At 49.9% G+C, this 18,304-nt stretch overlaps 1 protein-coding gene across 1 annotated transcript; it reads right to left on the minus strand.

The window, feature by feature from the left end:
- Positions 1 to 1,508: 1,508 nt before the first annotated feature.
- Mif (macrophage migration inhibitory factor) lies at positions 1,509 to 2,431 on the minus strand. Its single transcript, XM_036168132.1, has 3 exons — positions 2,191 to 2,431; positions 1,836 to 2,008; positions 1,509 to 1,701 (listed from the first exon to the last, which is right to left on the minus strand). The coding sequence occupies exons 1-3, from the start codon at positions 2,296 to 2,298 to the stop codon at positions 1,635 to 1,637; spliced, it is 348 nt and encodes a 115-aa protein (XP_036024025.1). The 5' UTR covers positions 2,299 to 2,431; the 3' UTR covers positions 1,509 to 1,634.
- Between the last annotated feature and the right edge of the window lie 15,873 nt (positions 2,432 to 18,304).

Raw genomic sequence — 18,304 nt, forward strand, 5'->3', positions numbered from 1 at the left:
GCCTGGTGGGTGTTTGTGAATATGCCACAAATGATGAAGTACAATGGGCAGGGGACCTGGCAATCGTGCCCAGGAAGGACTCTGTACCCACACTAGGTCTCAGGTCTCTCTGCACACACAGGGAGGCCTCTGTCGGTTGTCAGGCCCAGACAGGCAAGTTCCTCCCTCACTCCCAGTCAAGAGTCGAGGGGCTCCTCTTCCCAGGCAGGGGCCCTCAGCTTCCAAAAGCAAATTTGAATTCCTTAGGGGTTCTTAAAAAAAACAAAACAAAGAAAACTCCACATTTCATCTAGAATGTTCTTGACAAGAAGCTGAAGAGCAGGGCATCTGGGTCTAGCAGGCATCCACTGAGGCAGGATGCCACCTTTCCTAAACCTGAGGAAATGGGGTGCATGCATCAAGCTCTATGGAAGCTGTTGTTAGACGTCTCTGGAAGGGCAGTCCATGTAGGCAGGGTGGTACAAGCTTTTTTCCCCCAGAGACAGGGTTTCTATGTCTAGCCCTGGCTGTCCTAGAACTCGCTCTGTAGACCAGGCTGGCCTTGAACTAGAAGATGCCTGCCTGCCTCCAGAGTGCTGGGATTAAAGGTACCTGCCACCACCACCTGGCTAGGCTCTTTTCTTTAGGAAAGACTCAAGCCAGTCCTGACAGATTAATTTTAGCTGGGCCTCCCCAGCTGGTAGGTCCTCATATGAGGGAGCAGTGAGAAATTCCTTCAGGAGCAGCAATAGGCTCTTATGGCCCAAGCAGGGATTCTGCCCGGTGCCACCCATTGGGGTCCCTGGGCTTGGCAGGAAGGACTCCAGGCCAAGAGCTCTAAATCACACTGGACCTTTGCCAATGATTTTATGAAAATGCCCTGAGGGCCAGCACCTTTTCTATCCTAACATAAATGATAACATGACAAGTACTTCCTCCACCCTCCTGAATTCTCAGGTAACTGCTGGGGTTGGGGGTGGGGTTGGGGCTGTCCCTCTGAGCAGAACACAGGCAAGGAGCTGGGGAGTGGGCAGTGTGGCCTAGGGAGAACTTTGTCTTGGTCACCTCTCCCAACATGCTTAAAAACTGGCCCAATTTCAGAACAAGAAACTTAGCGCAGTGATTCTTGGGGAGGAAAAGTGGGGCTTGAGGAGGGTGCAGGACCAGCTGGTCCACTACCCAATCAATCTAATCCCACCATTCTCCTGCTTCCATGAAAGCACATTACCGCCCCATTTGCCACTGCGGTAAGAACACAATTTGGGACTCCCGCCCAGAGCAGAGAACCTATTTCAGGGTGTGACAACTTTGACTCTTGGTGTGAGACCCCAGGAGATAAGTCAACCTCTTTTAGAGGTAAGGCCGGCATAGAAAAGCCCGGACATCTAAGCCACAGTTTTTGAGGGCCAAACTGGCCAACTCCGAGCCTGTCATCACACCCCCACCCCACCTTTGCAGCCTGGGCTTCCATTCAACGTCCCCGCCCTGCACCAATTCCTCCACAAGCCAAGGAAAGCAGAAGCTGAGGCAACCGTGGTCTCTAAACCTTTTATTTCTCCCCCTCGGAAGGTGGGCATCGCTACGGGTGGACGAAACAGAACGCTGCGTGCAGCAAGGCTCCATGAACAGCGGGTGCAGGTAAGTTGGGCCAACACTCAAGCGAAGGTGGAACCGTTCCAGCCCACGTTGGCTGCGTTCATGTCGTAATAGTTGATGTAGATCCTGCGAGAATGAAAGCCCGGCTCAGCCGAACACCCGGGCTCGGCGAGCGTGACGGTGCCCTCTGAACGCCCGACCCCCCCACACACCACGTGCCGACCTCCCAGCGCCCCTCACGCCCGCCCCACCCCACGCACCGATCCGGGCTGATGTGCAGGCGATCAGCCAGCAGGCCACACAGCAGCTTGCTGTAGGTGCGGTTCTGCGAGCCGCCGATCTTGCCGATGCTGTGCAGGCTGCAAAGGGCGCAGGGGTCGCTGGAGCCGCTAAAAGTCATGAGCTGGTCCGGGACCACGTGCACTGCGATGTACTGCGCGTGGGGAGGGGGGGGGGTCGGACACACGGTTAGCCCGCCAGAAAGACTACCGGGCCACAGGTCTCCCGGAGAGCTCCAGCCGCCACCCGCCGGCCCGCCTTGGCTCCCATCCCCATCCTTCCTCTACCCGACGGGCGGGCCCACGCCACTCTCTTCCCTGTACCCTCCCTGCAAACCTGTGCCGGCTTGCCGGTGGCTTGCGCCAGCTGCTGGGTGAGCTCGGAGAGAAGCCCCTCTGGCACGGAGGCGCGGGGGACGTTGGTGTTCACGGTGAACATCGGCATGGTGGCGGAGGGACGGCACGCGGGGACGAGAGGAGAGGGCAACACGGGATGTGGCCCAAACCAGGGGACCTGAGCTACGTGACCCAGCTCAGTACCGCCCCAAGCCGGCTGCGGCCCCTCCCCTCGCCCCGCCTCCGATACGTAAGGCTACGTCCCAAAGGGGGCGTGGCTGCGCTTCTGCGCGCTGCTTCTGCTGCCCTTGGTCGGCTTCTGCGCACTAGAGAGTGTATTTGGCTCTTTGTTTCCTAAGATAGAAACGAAGGGAATGCATCATGTAGTAAGCTAGGTAAGGAGGACTCGGCTCTGTTAGATTTGTCGAAGCATTCCTGGTAGATGCTACAGATTTACGGGACAGCAAGCGCAAGTTCAGGTCTAAGAAATTTCTGTTCCAAGTAGAGGAAACTTCAACCCTTATCGGTGCTACAGGTTGGCCTTATCTCTCCTGCCAATGGGCCAGAACTGACTGGCTCTAGTGAATACGATTTAACCTCAAATAATGAGCCAAAACCGTGATGGCTTGTGCTTAGAGAAAGTACAATCCTTACTTAGCCTGGGAACGTCCTCTAAGCTCGTGAAATAGGCAGAGCTCCATCCCTTACTGGTCTTTGCTCTCCTATTGCAAATCAGCCTCGGTCCCCTGGCACAGTGCCACCTTCAACCCAGCCACTTTCAACTAAGTTTTTTGTGTCCTGAGCCTCCCAGGACATGTGTCCATAAAGCCTACAGTCCTACTTGTAGACCCTTGTAGATGGGGAAGAAGGCAGAATGGAGCCACCGTCAGTTACTTCCCTGCATCCTTGCTGTTCTATGCAAGTGAGAATGCCTGGAGATCTTGGGGGGGGGGGGGGGGGGGGCATAAGGAACAGGTTTTGAGCCAAAGGTACCAGTTCTCTTCCTCCAGGCCTTAATGTATAATCCTAAACTGGGCAACTGTCAGCCCTCAGGGAAGCACTGCTCAAATTAGAACCAGCTTCTAAACCCTTGGTAGACGTTATATAGCTTTCTCATCAACAAGCCAGATATCCGGCAGGTGCCCAGGAAATGTCACTGGGATCTTGGGTCTCCCTTTGTTTCCCTAACTCTTTTTTTATTTCTGTTACTTTTTTTTTCCAGCAAGTCAACAGGATGCATTGTAGGCAATGACAGTTCTGGTCTGTGACTTGAAGGTTTGTTTATATGAGGTCCTGTAATGGCTCTGGCAGAAATGAAGATATTCTAAAGAGACACTTGTACCCCTCCATTTGGCTACCAGACTATTGAAACAATGGTTCCCAAGGAAATGGAATTTCCTCAGGAGTCTCAGGCTGGGACTGAAGAGAGGCTGAAGGAAGGTGCAGCCAGAGGAGGACCTTGTCTTCCTGGAAGAGATTTCACACTGCTCTGGAACCTTGTCAGACCACCCTGGAAGCAGAAGGGACTGGAGCTAAGACCACACCTTGACTGGGATGGCTTAGTTACGCATACCTCTTGCCCTCTACTTAAACCTAAACTTCATGTCGCAGGCCCGGGAGATGAACTTGAGGGTGAGGTTCACTGGATGTCTTAGGGTTTCTATTGCTGTGAAGAGACACCATGACCACAGCAACTTCTAGAAAACATTTAAGTGTGGCTGGCTTACAGTTCAGAGGTTTAGCCCATTCATGGCGGGAAGCATGGTGACATGCATGCAGGCAGGCATGGGGCTGGAGAAGGAGCTGAGAGTTGTACATCTGGAATTCTACATTCCGGAAGCAGGAAGAGAACTGGTTTGTGCTTCTGAGACCACAAAGCCCACCCCCTAGTGATGCACCTTCAACAAAGCCACACCACCTCCAAAAAATGTCACACTTCTTAATAGTGCCACTCCCTATGGGCCTATGGAGGCAATTTTTATTCAAACCACCACACTGGACTTTTTATTTGTTCTTCCCAGTGTGGTCACATTGAAATAAATCCTTTCTCTGCTTTTCTTTATTGTCTTTTTAATTGGACTAATGAAGATGTGGTGCCCAAGGGTAGGGTGTCAGGACTGCCAGGGCCCAGGCTCTGACCCTTACAGTTGCAGGAGTATTGATGGTAAAATGGACAAGTCTGATGTCAATAGAGCCAGAGGTTTCCTCATTCCAAGGTTATTATATGGGCCTGGTCCAGGGGGTCCTCGATATTAGAGCACAGCTCTCCCATGATCTTGGGAAGACACTTGATATCTGGGTGATTTTGACTTGTCAACAGTTACCCACCAATGGGAGAACTTGGTAAGGCTGTTAGAACTTCCCCAGGCACGCTTTCCATGCTCTCTGTAGCTTTAGCTTCTGTTGCCTCTGTTTGTCCTTAGACATTGGTTACACAATTTGCTGTGTTTTTTATTTTGTTTTGTTTTTCAAGATAGGGTTTCTCTGTGTAGCCCTGGCTGTCCTAGAACTCATTCTGTAGACTAAGCTGGCCTTGAACTCCCAGAGATCTGCCTGTCTCTGCTTCCTAAGTGTTGGGATTAAAGGTGTGAGCCACCACTGCCCAGCTAGAATTTGCTATACTTAACAGGTTATGGATGTTAGATTTGGAGCTCAGGGCTAAGGGCTAATTGCTAATTACCATAGCAGCCTTTTTCCTCCTGGCTTCCTATATCAGAACTGACAGGTGCCCTACTGGGAGCCCATCCATGATTCTGTAGCCCCCTAACTCCCCATACTCCTCAGGTGCCTGGATTCCAGAGGAATAGTAGGTACCATAATTCTCATTTCTGCAAGGATGTTTACAGGCCAGAATACCAGACTCCAAGACTTAAAAGGGCAGGCTACCAGGGACAGCTCATCACCTTCCCACATAATGGATACACCTTAACTAACTTTCCTTCCCCTTATCCTCAGGGCAACACACTCCTTTCTCCCTCGGAATCAGGGACAGCTTGACTACAGGCCTGTGTGTGGACTACTCAACTGTATGGCATGAAACCTACCACCTCCTCTGAAATCTCTAAGAAGGGGAACTCCCCCCACCCCACCCCCGCATCTGGACGCTCCTTACATCTTCCATGCTATTGTCTGTTGGCATTAATAACTCTTATAACCCCAAAGGCAATCTGCTTCATTTCCCCTTTGAATCCCAAACCCAGTAACTTCCTCCCCGCCTTCCAAATTTGTGTGTATTAATGCTTTTGTTGCATGTATGTGTATGCATCGCATGTATGCCCAGTACTCTCAGAGGTCAGCAAAGGACATCAGAGACACTGGAGCTGGAGGAGTTATTGATAGCTGTGAACCTCTATGTGGGTGCTGCGAACTGAACCCAAGTGCTCAGCAAGAGTAACCAGTGCTCTAAAACACTGAGCCCTTTCTCCAGCTCCCAAGGAACTTCCAGTCAGTGGAACTGTTGGATCCCAGTGACAATTTTTACTTCTGAAGGTCTTGCAGTCCCAGGGAGCCAGCCTCGGGACTGCAAGCAGGGCTCAGAGAGAATGCTTCAGCATAGCAACACCTTTTCTATCTGAGGGGTAAGAATTGAACACACGCATTCTGATGGTTACTCTCTGGTTCTTCACAGTTACGTATATATCCACACAGAATCCTTCAGGCCCTATAAAAGTTACATTTGAGGGTCACATTTCATTTGGTAAATGATAAGAAGCAGAGTTGTGCTGACAACACACTTGTAATAAATCTTAGCTTCCTAATTGGTGGGCTGTAATCTCCCAGCTGCAGCCTCAAAGAAAGAACCAGTCACGGTTATCTATTTAGAGAGATAGCTTTATAAAACTAAACTGCTGAGACATCTCAAACATAAGTGCATCTATCCTATATTTCTAAGAGTAGTAACATTTTAACATTTTGTGATGAACAGAAATGCCGGGCTTCCTTGGACTCTCAGGTTTGTTTACCTTAAATCTCCTAGATGAGCCCATTTGGCACTTTCCCCGGCACAGTGACATTAAAAGCGTTTTACATCTTGAAATATATTTTTCTGCCTTGCGTGTAACTTTAGACTATAAAGAGGGAAACTAGTAACTTTTTTTTTTACCTGCACAATTTTAGGACTCAAAAACATTTAGGACTCAAAAACCTGAACTTTGCGTTTTCAGGTATATATATATGCCTGTATCATAAAACTGAGGAATGTGTGCAGAGAGTTAATTGCTGTCCGAGATAATTAGCCAGACCTAGGAGAGAGACTGGCACTGCAATAAAGTTGCTTTGTACCTTGGTTCAACAAGTCAGACAGCTGGCTATTTTGTCCTCGTGAATCTGTTTTTCCTGGGAAATGTTTATCTTAAAACACATTAGCAAGGGACCTGGTGTAATCAGAACTTACTTTGAGGCTTTAAATCAGCTAATAGCTATATTTCCAGCTACTATGACAGCTGCATACTATTTTCCTATGTCAGCTTGAGCTATGATGTAAAACAGGCCCCAAGGGTCTCACAGTTCTCGTGGAACATATTTTTTATTCATCAAAATTATACAGCTTAAGGAGAAATCATCTTCCTGACGATCCACAGATATGTTTCCAGTAGATGGAATGTATTCATGAGATGAACACAATACAATATAGGCAGGGGGAGACTCCCCGCACCATACACATAGTAGCAGCAAGTGTGCAGGGACACAACAGAAACACAATACATTCGGGAGTCTGTATTTCTTGCAAGCCTTGCTTGAGCGAGACAACTCCATCAGAGAGTTGAACTTCTGGTGGGCTGACACCTACAATACTAATTGCCATCCGCTATTACTGCTCTGACATGTCTATAGGCTACCAGCATGGAGACAGGAGCAGAATAAGGAATCTGTCCCAGAGAAGGGTTTCACGTTTAAAGGAAGGCTAAGATGTGCTTTTGGGAGATGGTGAGATGATTCAGCAGATAAAGTCGTTTATCATCAAGCCTGACAACCTGAGTTCCATCCCTAGAACCCATATGATGGAGAGTTGCCCTCTAACCATGGTGTGTTCATGCACACATTTGTGTGCCCACATATGTGCGTGCATGTGCTTGCTCATACTACGTGCCATTAAAAAGTTCCTAAAGTGTACTTTTGCATATCCTTAAAGTTCCCCCTTAGAGCCCAGCTAGTACAAAATAAGCGTCTCAAGACACAGGGAATCACCAATTTAGGTGTGGTAGTACCACCTCAATCTGATAGAATGAAGTGACCTGAACACACGACGAAAGAGTTGCTTGGAAGAGACATGTATGACCAACAGCCAAAACACAAACACTCGAAGGCACACAGGTTAGCACAGATGCAGTTACTGGAGCACATGTGGAGCAAGCATGTGGGAGACCCGGGGCTGGCAGATGGCGCAGAGATAGGGCACTTGCTGCACCTGCCCAGAGAGACCTGAGTTCAATACCCGGAACCCACATAAATGTGGAAGGAGAGAAGTGACTCCATAAAGCTATGCTCTGACCTCCATACACGCACTGTGATATGTGCGCTCTCATGCCTACATCATGTGTGTGTGTGTGTGTGTGTGTGTGTGTGTGTGTGTGTGTGCATTCACAAGTTTTTAAAAGTAAGTGACTTGAAGCCGGGCAGTGGTGGTGCATGCCTTTGATCCCAGCATGTCATATCGTCACATGCCCTGGGTGAGATAGTCTCATGCCAGCCTCTCCTGTCCTTTCGAGTCCATCAGGGCCAACCTGCAGCTTCCTGGATGCAGTCTCAGTCCTGGGCTGTGGCCTGGCCATACTTTCTGTCACCTGTAAATCTCATTCCTGGGTGCTCTGGTTCAGTTAGGTCCTACGCGTGCCTTGCATCTGCCTGTCCTTGGAATCTGTTCCCATGTGAGTTAATGCTTCATGTTTAAGCGCTCCCCTGTGGTGGTGGGAAGAGTCTCTTTTTGACCACTGCTATATGCCTACCTCCTCGATCCTTCGACATCAGGAAGATGACCCCAGAGTCATTCATACCTATACATATGCAGCGCCCCATGGCAAGAGGCTCTTTACCTATATAACTAGAGGTGTAAACCTTAAAAGGTGGATGATCATGCAGTGGGTAGGTAGGTCCAGTCTAGTCACATGACCCCTTAAAACCAGAGAATTTTGTTTTGTTTTGTTTTGTTTTTTGTTTTTGTTTAGAGACAGGGTTTCTCAGTGTTGTTTTGGTGCCTGTCCTGGATCCCACTCTGTAGACCAGGCTGGCCTCAAACTCACAAAGATCCGCCTGACTTGGCCTCCCGAGTGCCCGGCAGAGAATTTTTTTTAGCTGGTCAGCTGTGACAGATGTCAAATTCTTAAGAGAATGGGAAATTTTTAGGGTCCACAGAACACCACACAAAGCAAAGACCACCACTTACATATGCAATCAACAAGAGTGTTGTTTATTCCAGCATTCAGGGGTCTGCCAGCCAGACAACAGAATGGCTGCCACCCGAACATTGTGTGCCAACTCCTTTTATAGGCAGCTGGGAGGGGGATGAGGTCAGCCTGAACCCGATTGGCTGGGGCTCCTCTTCCTGCCTTAACAGGGTACAGAAACCGAAACTGAAACTAAATTAAAACTCACACTTAGGGTTACTGGAGGCTGGGGTCAGGAGAAAGAAGCCTGGCCATGATGCTGCTGTGGCCCCTCAAAATGACGTTTGTTGTTGACTTTGCAGACGCAGGAGGGCAGAGACCGTTTATGTTCAGGTCTGAGAAAAGCCCCCAAGAAAGACCAACAGTCACGTACGCAATTTGACAGAAGCGTTTAGTGTTTCCAATAGGTTAGGGTGGCAAATAGCCACGCCAAAGAACAAAGAAGGTCATAAGCCCCTTTTAAGGGGAGTTAGGGGAATTCCAGGGAGGAGGGGTTATCTGGGAGCTGATTGGTGGAGAGTTGAGGTAAGATTAGTCTGGGAGTTGATTGGTTGGAGGCTGTAGTGGTTAGGGGCTTATTGGTGTGTGTGTGTGTGTGTGTGTGTGTGTGTGTGTGTGTGTGTGTGTGGTGGGTCTAGTGGTTAGCTAGGGGCTTATTGGTGATGGTGGGGTGTCCAGTGGTTAGGGGCTTGTTGACGGGAGGGTAGGAAAAGCTATCTTTAGCTAACAGGAGAGGAGGCTGGTGGGGGGGCATCTGCTGAGCCAGCAGAAGGCTGGGGGGTGCCTGCTGATTGGTTGCCCCAAAGTTGTGGTTTTCCTGAGAACTGCTTGCTCAGCCCCATCTGTTCTAGTGAACCTAAACTAAGGCCTGGTCTGTGTCAGGGCTGCTAGGGGAGCCTGTCAGGGCCCTGGCATGGCCACCAGGTCCTCTCAGTTTATACCACCAGCAGGAATGGAAATCTGCCAACAACCCAAAGTTCAAAGTGAATTCCTCCTCAGGTGACCTCAGGCACCATGTTTCAACCCTATGAGGCCGTGCTCTTAAGATCCCTGACCCACAGCAACTGTGAGATAACACATGGGTGTGATTTTAAGATGCTAATTCTAGGATGATGTGCTGGGCAAATTTTAGAAACATAACTTACCTGCCATCATTGAAAGACTCTGATAAACGCTGCCAATGGACATGCCCCAGGAGGAACTGGCAGATGGAGCTGCTGACCTGCCCTTTGTGCCCACGGACAGCACCATCCGGGACCTATTCACTTAGATCACTGGCTGTCCCAGAGTACCTGGCTGTCAGGTATTGTACAGTGTCTGAGCTGAGGATCATGGGCAAGTGCTGACCTTGCCAGTGGAGGCACGGTTCTGACCCCACCTTCCACCCTCCTCTCTGCCTGGAATTGCGAGTGATCCTGGAATGTATGGTAGGCATCAAGGAGCCATAGGCTGGTCAAATGGCAGGGAAGTGGGGGGGGGGTGTCAGAAAGTCAAAGGAACCCAGAATCTGGTGCAGCACCTTTAGTTAGCCCCCTCCATCGAGAGGAGGCTAGCCCCTACGTTAACTCAATAGAGGAAGTAGGTAGAGGGCCTGGCCAACACCTCACGGGTAACTGCTTTTTCCCTCCTCTCTTCTCCCGGAAGGAACAGTGACACGCTCCAGAGACCAGCTGGATTCTCGGCGGTGCTTCCACCCTCCACTGGTAATGCACTGTCCACTTGCCCCTTGGCAACCCTCCTCGGTGAGCGCCTTGGAGCTCCCAGGTTCTTGAGTCCCTGTGCCTACTGGATGTAGAAAACCCCAGAGCCAGGATAATCCACCAAGGATAGCCCATTTCCTATCTAGCCATATTTGGAGACTTGAGAGAGGTATTGTTCCAGCCAGCACTGCCCGAGGGCCTGAAGGTGCAGTACTTTAAAAAATGGCTGCCTGGAGACCACCAGAGAAAGCCTTCCGGCAGCCAATGAACCCACACTACAAAGGAAGGGCCCAGTGTGGATGAGGGGCACTGCAGTTTGAGCATCCCTCCCTGAAAGCCGGTATTGAAGGCTTGACAGTGACAGGCACCACTGGCAGGAAGTAGTGACAGGCACCATTGGCAGGAAGTAGACTCTGCAGGGGGTGGGCAGCTGGTAGACCGGAATTCCTAGAAGGGGGTATTGGGATCCTGGTTCCTCCTTTTCCCTTTTTGTCTTAGACCACCATGAGGTGAGAGGTTTCTTGTTTGCCCAGTCTTAATCTATTTCCCTGTTGCTGTGGCAAAATACCCTGACGGAAACAACTTAAAGGAGCAAGGATTTATTTTGGCTGACAGTTCAAGGTAGTCAGTCCATCAGGGTGGGGGAGGAGTCCCAGCAGCAGGGGCCTGAAGTAGCTGCTCACAGTCGGGAAGTAGATGTCCGCAGTCCGGAAGTAGGCGTCCGCAGTCCGGAAGCAGAGGGGGATGAACAGCAGCGCTCATCTCACTTTCTGCTTTCTCTACGGTCAAGGACGCAGGCCTAGGAAATGGTGCCAACTCACTTTGAGTATGGGTCTCCTCACCTCCAGTAACATAACTTCTACAGGCGTGCCCAGAGCTGCTTCTCTCAGATGACTTAGGTCTCAAATTGACAGTGAAGATTGACCCTATAGCATCCATGATGTTCTGACTCAGAGGTGTGAAAGCAACAGACCAACCAAGAACTGATCGAGACTTCTGAAACCTGGAGCAAAAGGATACCTTTCCCCATGTTTTTTTGTTTTGTTTTGTTTTGTTTTTAGATATCAGTGTTGCCACAGTGGGATGTTAACACAGAGCAAGTGACCATGGCCAGTCTTCCTAGAGGACACTGGGACCTTGAGAACAGGAGGGTGATCCCAGCTGACTTACATACGTTCTCAGAGTGCAGTTCCTTCATTTCAAAAAGAGGTGAGTCCTTTCCCGTGTGCATATGTGAGACTAAATGAGACAAGATGCCAAGTTACCACCATAGAGTAGGCTGCCCAGTAACTGCTCCCTGTGCTCACGTCCTGGTAACCAAGCATCCTGAAGCATGAGATCAGCTCACAGGATGGAAATCCTAATGGGTACCTGTTGTAGGTTAGTAGTGGCAAGGGCAAATCACACTGTACAACAAACTCGTGGGAGGTTTTATTGGGAAAAGGGGAAGGGTACAGAGACCGGCCTCTGGAGAGAGGAATGGGTAGAGCTCATTTATTTATTTACCTATTTATTTACATACCAACCACGGTTCTCCCTCCCCCCTCCTATTCCGTCCCGCCCCGTCTCCTCTCCCATCTCCCCTTCCCCTCCATCAACTCCTCCAAAAGGGTAAGGCCTCCCATGGGAAGTCAACAAAACCTGGTACATTAAATTGAGGCAGGACCAAGCCTCTCCCCTTTAGTTGAGCAAGGCTGAGCAAGGCATCCCACCATAAGGAATGGGCTCCACAAAGCTGGCTCATGCACCAGGGATAGATCCTAGTACCACTGCCAGGGACCCCACAACAGACCAAGCATGTTGGTCCCGTGCAGGCTCCCTAGCTATTGGTCTAGATCCATGAGTCCCCATGGGCTTGGGTCAGCTATATCTGAGGGTTTCCTCATCATGATCTTGATCACCCTTGCTCAAAGAACACCTCCCTGTCTTTGACAGGACTCCCGGAGCTTGGCCCAGGTCTTGGCTGCGGATCTCTGCTTCCATCAGTTACTGGATGAAGGGTCTATGCAGACAGTTAGGGTGCTCAGGCACCCTCTTTACTACTGCAAGCAGTCTAAGCTGGGGCCATCCTTGTAGAAGATCTCTCTTTCACTGGGGAGCTAGCTTTTAAAGGGGGGATTAGTGAATTTGCAGAGACCATAGCACATGTGCAGAGCCTATGTAGTGACACAGTGGCCGTAGGACCCTGGGCCGGCCAGGAACCTGCCTGAATGTTAGCAAGCGCATGTGCACAGGGGGTGCTCAAAGTGGCTGCAGGTAAGGACCCTGGGGGTGGCCAGCACAATGCCTGAATGCTAACATTCCTCCCTTGTATTATAAAAAGGTGAGGGTTGGGGCAGCAGGTGAGGTGGAGTGAGAGGGCAGAGTTCTCCAGACAGCTTCCTGCTGACTCGAGAAAGCTGGGTGCTGGCCACGTCCTGGGGTGGCTGGTTGTCTCACTTCACTGTCCAGGCTCTGTGGAACCAGGTGTCACTTGGGCCTGGCACGATGCTGTTGGGGGTGGATCCAAGCCCAACCCCTGGAGCTTCTAAGAACTTTGAGTTACCAAAAAGAGGTAAGTTTTAGACATACTAGAAAGCAACCAAAGGGAATTTAAAATCCTGAGCTTGTGGCCATGATACTATAGTGGTAGAGTATAGTGTTTAGTACTCTGCCAGAGCCAGATTGATAGCTTATCAGAAGTCTATCAGTGTTAAAGGTATGGACAGTAACATAGTGCGAGAGAGGAATTTTGAACATATTTCATTCCTTTACACATCTCAAATCACCTTTCCTTATCACCAATTAAGCTTTTCTATCTTCACACAAATAAGCCTTAAAGTACCTGTTCCTTTCCCATCACCACGGCATCACCTTGACACCCAGGAGACACAGGTGGTTGATTGCTGAGGGCAGTCAATAATAAAGTCACATTGAAATCTGTTCTGTGAGTCTCCTTTTTTGAGTCTGGGAGTGTGTGTATGGATATCTCTGGGGTTTTGTTGTTTCTTACCCCCACCCCCAGCATGTTTGATAGTCTTTACGCCTCCAGCTCTGTGACTTATGATTGGTAGTCCTGTAACAACAGCAAATTAGTTGATTAGAGATTTTGAATATGTCATTGGAGATACATAGAGAAGAAACTGATGAAACAGGTTGTGATTATAGAGACAGAAGAACATGGAGGGGGTCAGGAAGGAAAACATCCACTTCCATATGGGGTTTCCAATCCACTAAGTTGAGCACAGTTGTGGGGTAAAGCTTCCAGGTCTATGAAGTGTTTGAAGACTACCTGTCCATCTGACATACACTTCTGTAAATCTGGAAAGCCTAACATAACTATAAATGTGTCAAGCATGGGTGACTATTAATCTGTAAGTCTTATCTACCTAAATAACCTAAGGACTAAGGCTTCACATTAAAAGTAAACAATCTGTAAACAAGTGTACAGTATAAGTACAATGACCTCTATCAAAAACTATTGGGGTCCTGCCCCAATAATTTTCTTCCAGAGTCCAGAACAGATGTGTACAAGCGGCTGGGATTCTAATCTGAAGGATATCAAGTGAATCGACACACCATACTCTTTCAGTCCATTCACTCTATTGTTCTATCACTGATCTCTTTGTTCCTTCTCTGAGTCTACAGCCTCTTTTCAGCTCTTGTTCTTAGCTCCTCTCTTGCCTGACTTCTCACATTTCTAACAGGCGACTCCTTGCAATCCTGAGAAAAGTTTCAAAGCCCTCAAGGTCATAGCACATTCCTAGACTAGACGATAAGGAGCAGAGCCATTACCATAGAAACACAAGGTTCCACAGTCTCAGGACCAGAGGGAGGGGCGCAGTGCCCAGTGCCACAAACTCTGAGACATAGCTTTTTATCAGCAGATTTGGAAAGCGAAGAATTGACAGGCGTTTCTTAGGGTGTTTTGTGTTAGTAGCCTTGGTAAGACCTGCAACTTTGACCGTGTGCATAATTATGATCTGTATACAAAGGTGGAGAGGTGAGTGTCAAGGTCAGTCCAGATGAAAGCAAAGGTATTTTGAGACTGAGGCCTGAGAGGGATACAGAAGAAAACTTCCTTGAGCTCCAGAAGTGAGAAATGGGAGGTTCCTGAGTGGAGAGGAATGTGTAAGGGTTAGGCACCACAGGAGAGAGGGAGATCACTGCAGAATTCATGAACCAGAGGTCTTGAAACAGGCAGCAGATCACATTAGGTCTCTTTCTTTTTTTAAAAAATTTATTTATTATGTACACAGTGTTCTCCCTGCATGTATGTCTGCAGGCCAGAAGAGGGCACCAGATCTCATTACAGAAGGTTGTGAGCCACCATGTGGTTGCTGGGAATTGAACTCAGGACCTCTGGAAGAGCAGTCAGTACTCTTAACCTCTGAACCATCTCTCCAGCCCCCATATTAGGTTTCTAAACTGCAAGTATAGGGGTGTTAAAAGGAGAAGACGTAGGATGAAGTAGTTTTTTGTTTGTTTGTTTGTTTGTTTGTTTTGTTTTTCTTAGAGGGCCAGAGATGATAAGTTCAAGTCACCTATGGCTCTGGAGTAAGAGTGGTTACTGGACTTGGGTAATGTACTGGATCGGGTCCTGTAATTGGACAATGATGGGGGGATGGTGTCTAACAACAAAGATGTTTTGGGTGCCCCAGACTTGGGGGTCCACCTGGGAGGCTAGCTAAGAAAATGACATGTTGGAACCAGTAAGGTGGGTGGCTAGAAGGAGGAGGAGGAGGAGAGGAGCTGCTGGTGAGTCTGGGGTCAGGCAAATGTGGGGAACAAAAGAAACAGAAAGCTCCCTCTTTGGCTAAAAGATCCTTCCCAGTAAGGGGACAGGACAAGTTGACCATCAGAAATGAATGAGTGACAGGAATCCCCCTGAAAATGCAATTGATGAGGTAGGTAAGGCTGTCTCCCTACCCTGACAATGGGAGACAGGAGAGGCGGGTCCCTAAAACTCCCTCAGGACCAAGTAAGTGGCCCTGGTGTCCAAGAGGAAGGAGATGGGCCGCCCTGAAACTACCACCTGTGATGACCACCCAGGGCTCCCTGTCAGAGACGACCGAAGTTGGGTCAAGAGAGACTGGGTACCCTCAGTCATCCATGGCGAGGCCTAGAAGGTTGGCCGGAGGGTGGTATGCATCTGATGTCCCCATGCCACAAGGGACATGAGGGAAGTCAACAGCCCAATGTCCCTGTTGGTGCCACTTTGGACATGGCCTGGGTGGCCTGTGGGGATTAGGGCAAGCTCAGGCCCAGTGATCCTCCTGGCCACATTTGAAGCAAGGACCCGGAGGTTCTCGAGCCCCGGGCGGGAAGGGAGCCTGGGCAGTTGCTGAGGCTGGATGGCCTTAGCCAGCATTTGGTATTTCTGTTTACGGCCTTTCTCATCTCTCCCATAGTACACTTTAAGAGCCAGTGCTAAGACTTCTGCCTGTGGGGTTAGGGGCCCTCCCTCCAGACGCTTAAGCTGGGGAAGCTCTGTAAAAGAAATCCGTCATAAGGAGTTGTCTGCCCTCTTGGTTTGTGGGGTCTAGATACTGTAAGAGGGCCTTTGTGAGGCATTCTAGGAACTGAGATGGATTTTCCTGTTTGTCCTGGATGATTTCATGCAGTTTTTCATAGTTAACCAGAGTTTAAGGGCCCTATAGAGACTGGCCAGGAGGCAGGTTGTAAACTGATCTCTAGCTAGAATATCCCATGGGTGCCCCAGTTGGGATGTCTCAGCCCTGGCCAGGAGTGCTACATTACTTTGATGTTATTTCGTCTGCATGTGCTCTGACCTGTTCCCAAACTCACCTGTGTTCCTTAGAAAGTAGGTTGTTAGCTAGGATCATATATATCATGAAAGGTGAGAATATATAACTGGGTGATATATTGGAATTCTCTAATGAAAGAGGTTGAGTTACATGTATAAGACCCCAGATTTTATTTTTAATTGACCTTTTTATCTTTTTTTTCTTTTTCTTTTGTATGTGAAGCTGAGGATCGAACCCAGGGCCTTTAGCAAGCGCTCTACCACTGAGCTAAATCCCCAACCCCAAGACCCCAGATTTTTTTCTCTACTTGATGGAGTTCACCTAATGAGAAGGGGACACTTACCTTAACCAGGCGATCCACCCCAGCAAAGGGAGAACTGTGGCCAGGCTGGAATGGGTAGAGAGGGATGGAGGGGGTCCCAGAGTGCTGTGAGAATGTGTAACAGGAGTGAAAGTGGGTGCCAGAGTCAAAGGGTTAGAGCGGCCTGTTACTGGAGAGGAGGAGCTTTAGGAGCAGTTGTGTGTTGAGGTCAGAATAGTGAGGGTCAGGCGGTGGTGGCGCATGCCTGTAATCCCAGCACTCGGGAGGCAGAGCCAGGCGGATCTCTGTGAGTTCGAGGCCAGCCTGGTCTACAGAGGGAGTTCTAGGAAAGGCACAAAGCTACATAGAGAAACCTTGTCTCAAAAAACCAAACCAAAACAACAACAAAACCCACCAGCATAGTAGGGGTTCATTATCAGAGTCCAGAGTAGTGGAGGGCGCCTCTAGTTTAGATTGCATGGCTCGAAGGACCTGAGTGGGTGAACAGGAAGAACAGAGAGAGGGTTTGGAGCTAAGCTAAGGCCTGAACATAAGGTACCTCCTTCCACTTACCTGACTGCTGGCAGAAGTTGGGAAGGTCCCTTAAAGTACTGGGGTCTAAACTGCCGTTAGGCGGCCATTTGGATTAGTGGTCAGAGGGGCACTTAGGCCATGTCTGACTGCAAAGGCGGAGACGTTCAGAAGCCCTTAAGTTGGCCGCTAAGCATGGAGGTTTGAGGTTTTCCAAAAGGTGCCCCAGAGGGGAGGTTGGGCTTATGATGCTAGGCGCAGTTCCCATGAGTGAAGCAGAAAACACGAGATCCAAAGGCCTGGAATTTTTAGCATCCCCAAAAACTCAGGAAAGATTGATTTGAGGAGGCACACGCTGCTCAGTGAGTTGTCACACTCCGGGCAGGGGCCAGGGCTCTGAGCCTGAGAGAGAGAGGCATGGGTTGCCTGGTACCAGGGCTTGTCGGCAGGGCCAAGAGGTGAGGCCTCACTCACGGGGAATGGCCGGGGTGTGACTGTCAGCGACAGGGCTCAACCGTAGCCTTGAAGACCGGGACACCCAACAGTCACTCCCATGGGTCCAGGTTTACGCTTCCCCCCTTCGTTCCCCCAGGATAAAGGGAACTCGCCAACTGTGCCAGTGTTGGATGAAGGGCCCAAGGGTCGGTTAATTGGAAAGTGAGGCTGCCGTAGGTGGACTGGATCCAGGTCCCCAGCGTGCCTCAGAGGGCCAGGAGGGCCTGCAGAGTCTTCCAGCACCAAAGGTTGTAGTTCAGCGGTGGTGGGAGGTTTTATCGGGAAAAGGGACGGGGAAGGGTGCAGAGACCGGCCCCTGCAGAGGAGTGGCGGGAAAGAGAGAGAGGAACCGACCCAGCGCGACTTTAAAAGGTGCTTAGTGCATGCGCACAGAGGCTACAGTGACATAGCACATGTGCAGGGACTATGTAGCAGTTGTAGGACCCTAGGCTGGCCAGGTTCCTGCCTGAATGTTTGCAAGCGCATGAGCACAGCAGGTGCTCTTCGTGGCTGCAGGTAAGGACCCTGGCGGGCGGGGGGGGGGGGGGGGGGGGGGGGGAGCCTAGTGCCTGAATGCCAGCAAATGCATGCACATAGGGAGTGGTTGTAGTTGGTGATATAGTCCGCTAGGTCCCCAAGGGAAGGGCAGCATAATGCCTGCATGTTGACAGTACCAAGTAAGAGTTGTGCTTTCCTACAGTGTAGCCACTCTCCCTTCTTAGATCCTAGCAAAGCCAAAGCCAGGCTTCTCAGGCTCCACCCCAGAGCAAGCCTGGACTCACAAGAGCCACGAGCAACTCACAGGGACCAGTTCTAGTGCTGGTCTTGGGGGCTTCTTTTCAGGACCCATCACCTCTTATAATATGGAAAGGCCTGTCAAATGATTCAAGGTCAAGGAGAGCCCCTCAGAGTGTGTGGGGACATTGGTCCCCGGGGTGACATGGAAAAGACCAGTGGA

Source organism: Onychomys torridus, chromosome 18, assembly GCF_903995425.1.
Source record: "Onychomys torridus chromosome 18, mOncTor1.1, whole genome shotgun sequence".
In the NCBI taxonomy this organism is placed as follows: domain Eukaryota; kingdom Metazoa; phylum Chordata; class Mammalia; order Rodentia; family Cricetidae; genus Onychomys; species Onychomys torridus.

What these genes read in the sequence shown, in the direction of transcription:
- Mif (XM_036168132.1), bottom strand. Translation starts at nt 2,298, where the DNA reads ATGCCGATGTTCACCGTGAACACCAACGTCCCCCGCGCCTCCGTGCCA. An exon ending in CCACCGGCAAGCCGGCACAG is followed by an intron (nt 2,009 to 2,190) that starts GTTTGCAGGGAG and finishes CCCCACGCGCAG; the next exon opens with TACATCGCAGTGCACGTGGT. An exon ending in CTGCACATCAGCCCGGATCG is followed by an intron (nt 1,702 to 1,835) that starts GTGCGTGGGGTG and finishes TCATTCTCGCAG; the next exon opens with GATCTACATCAACTATTACG.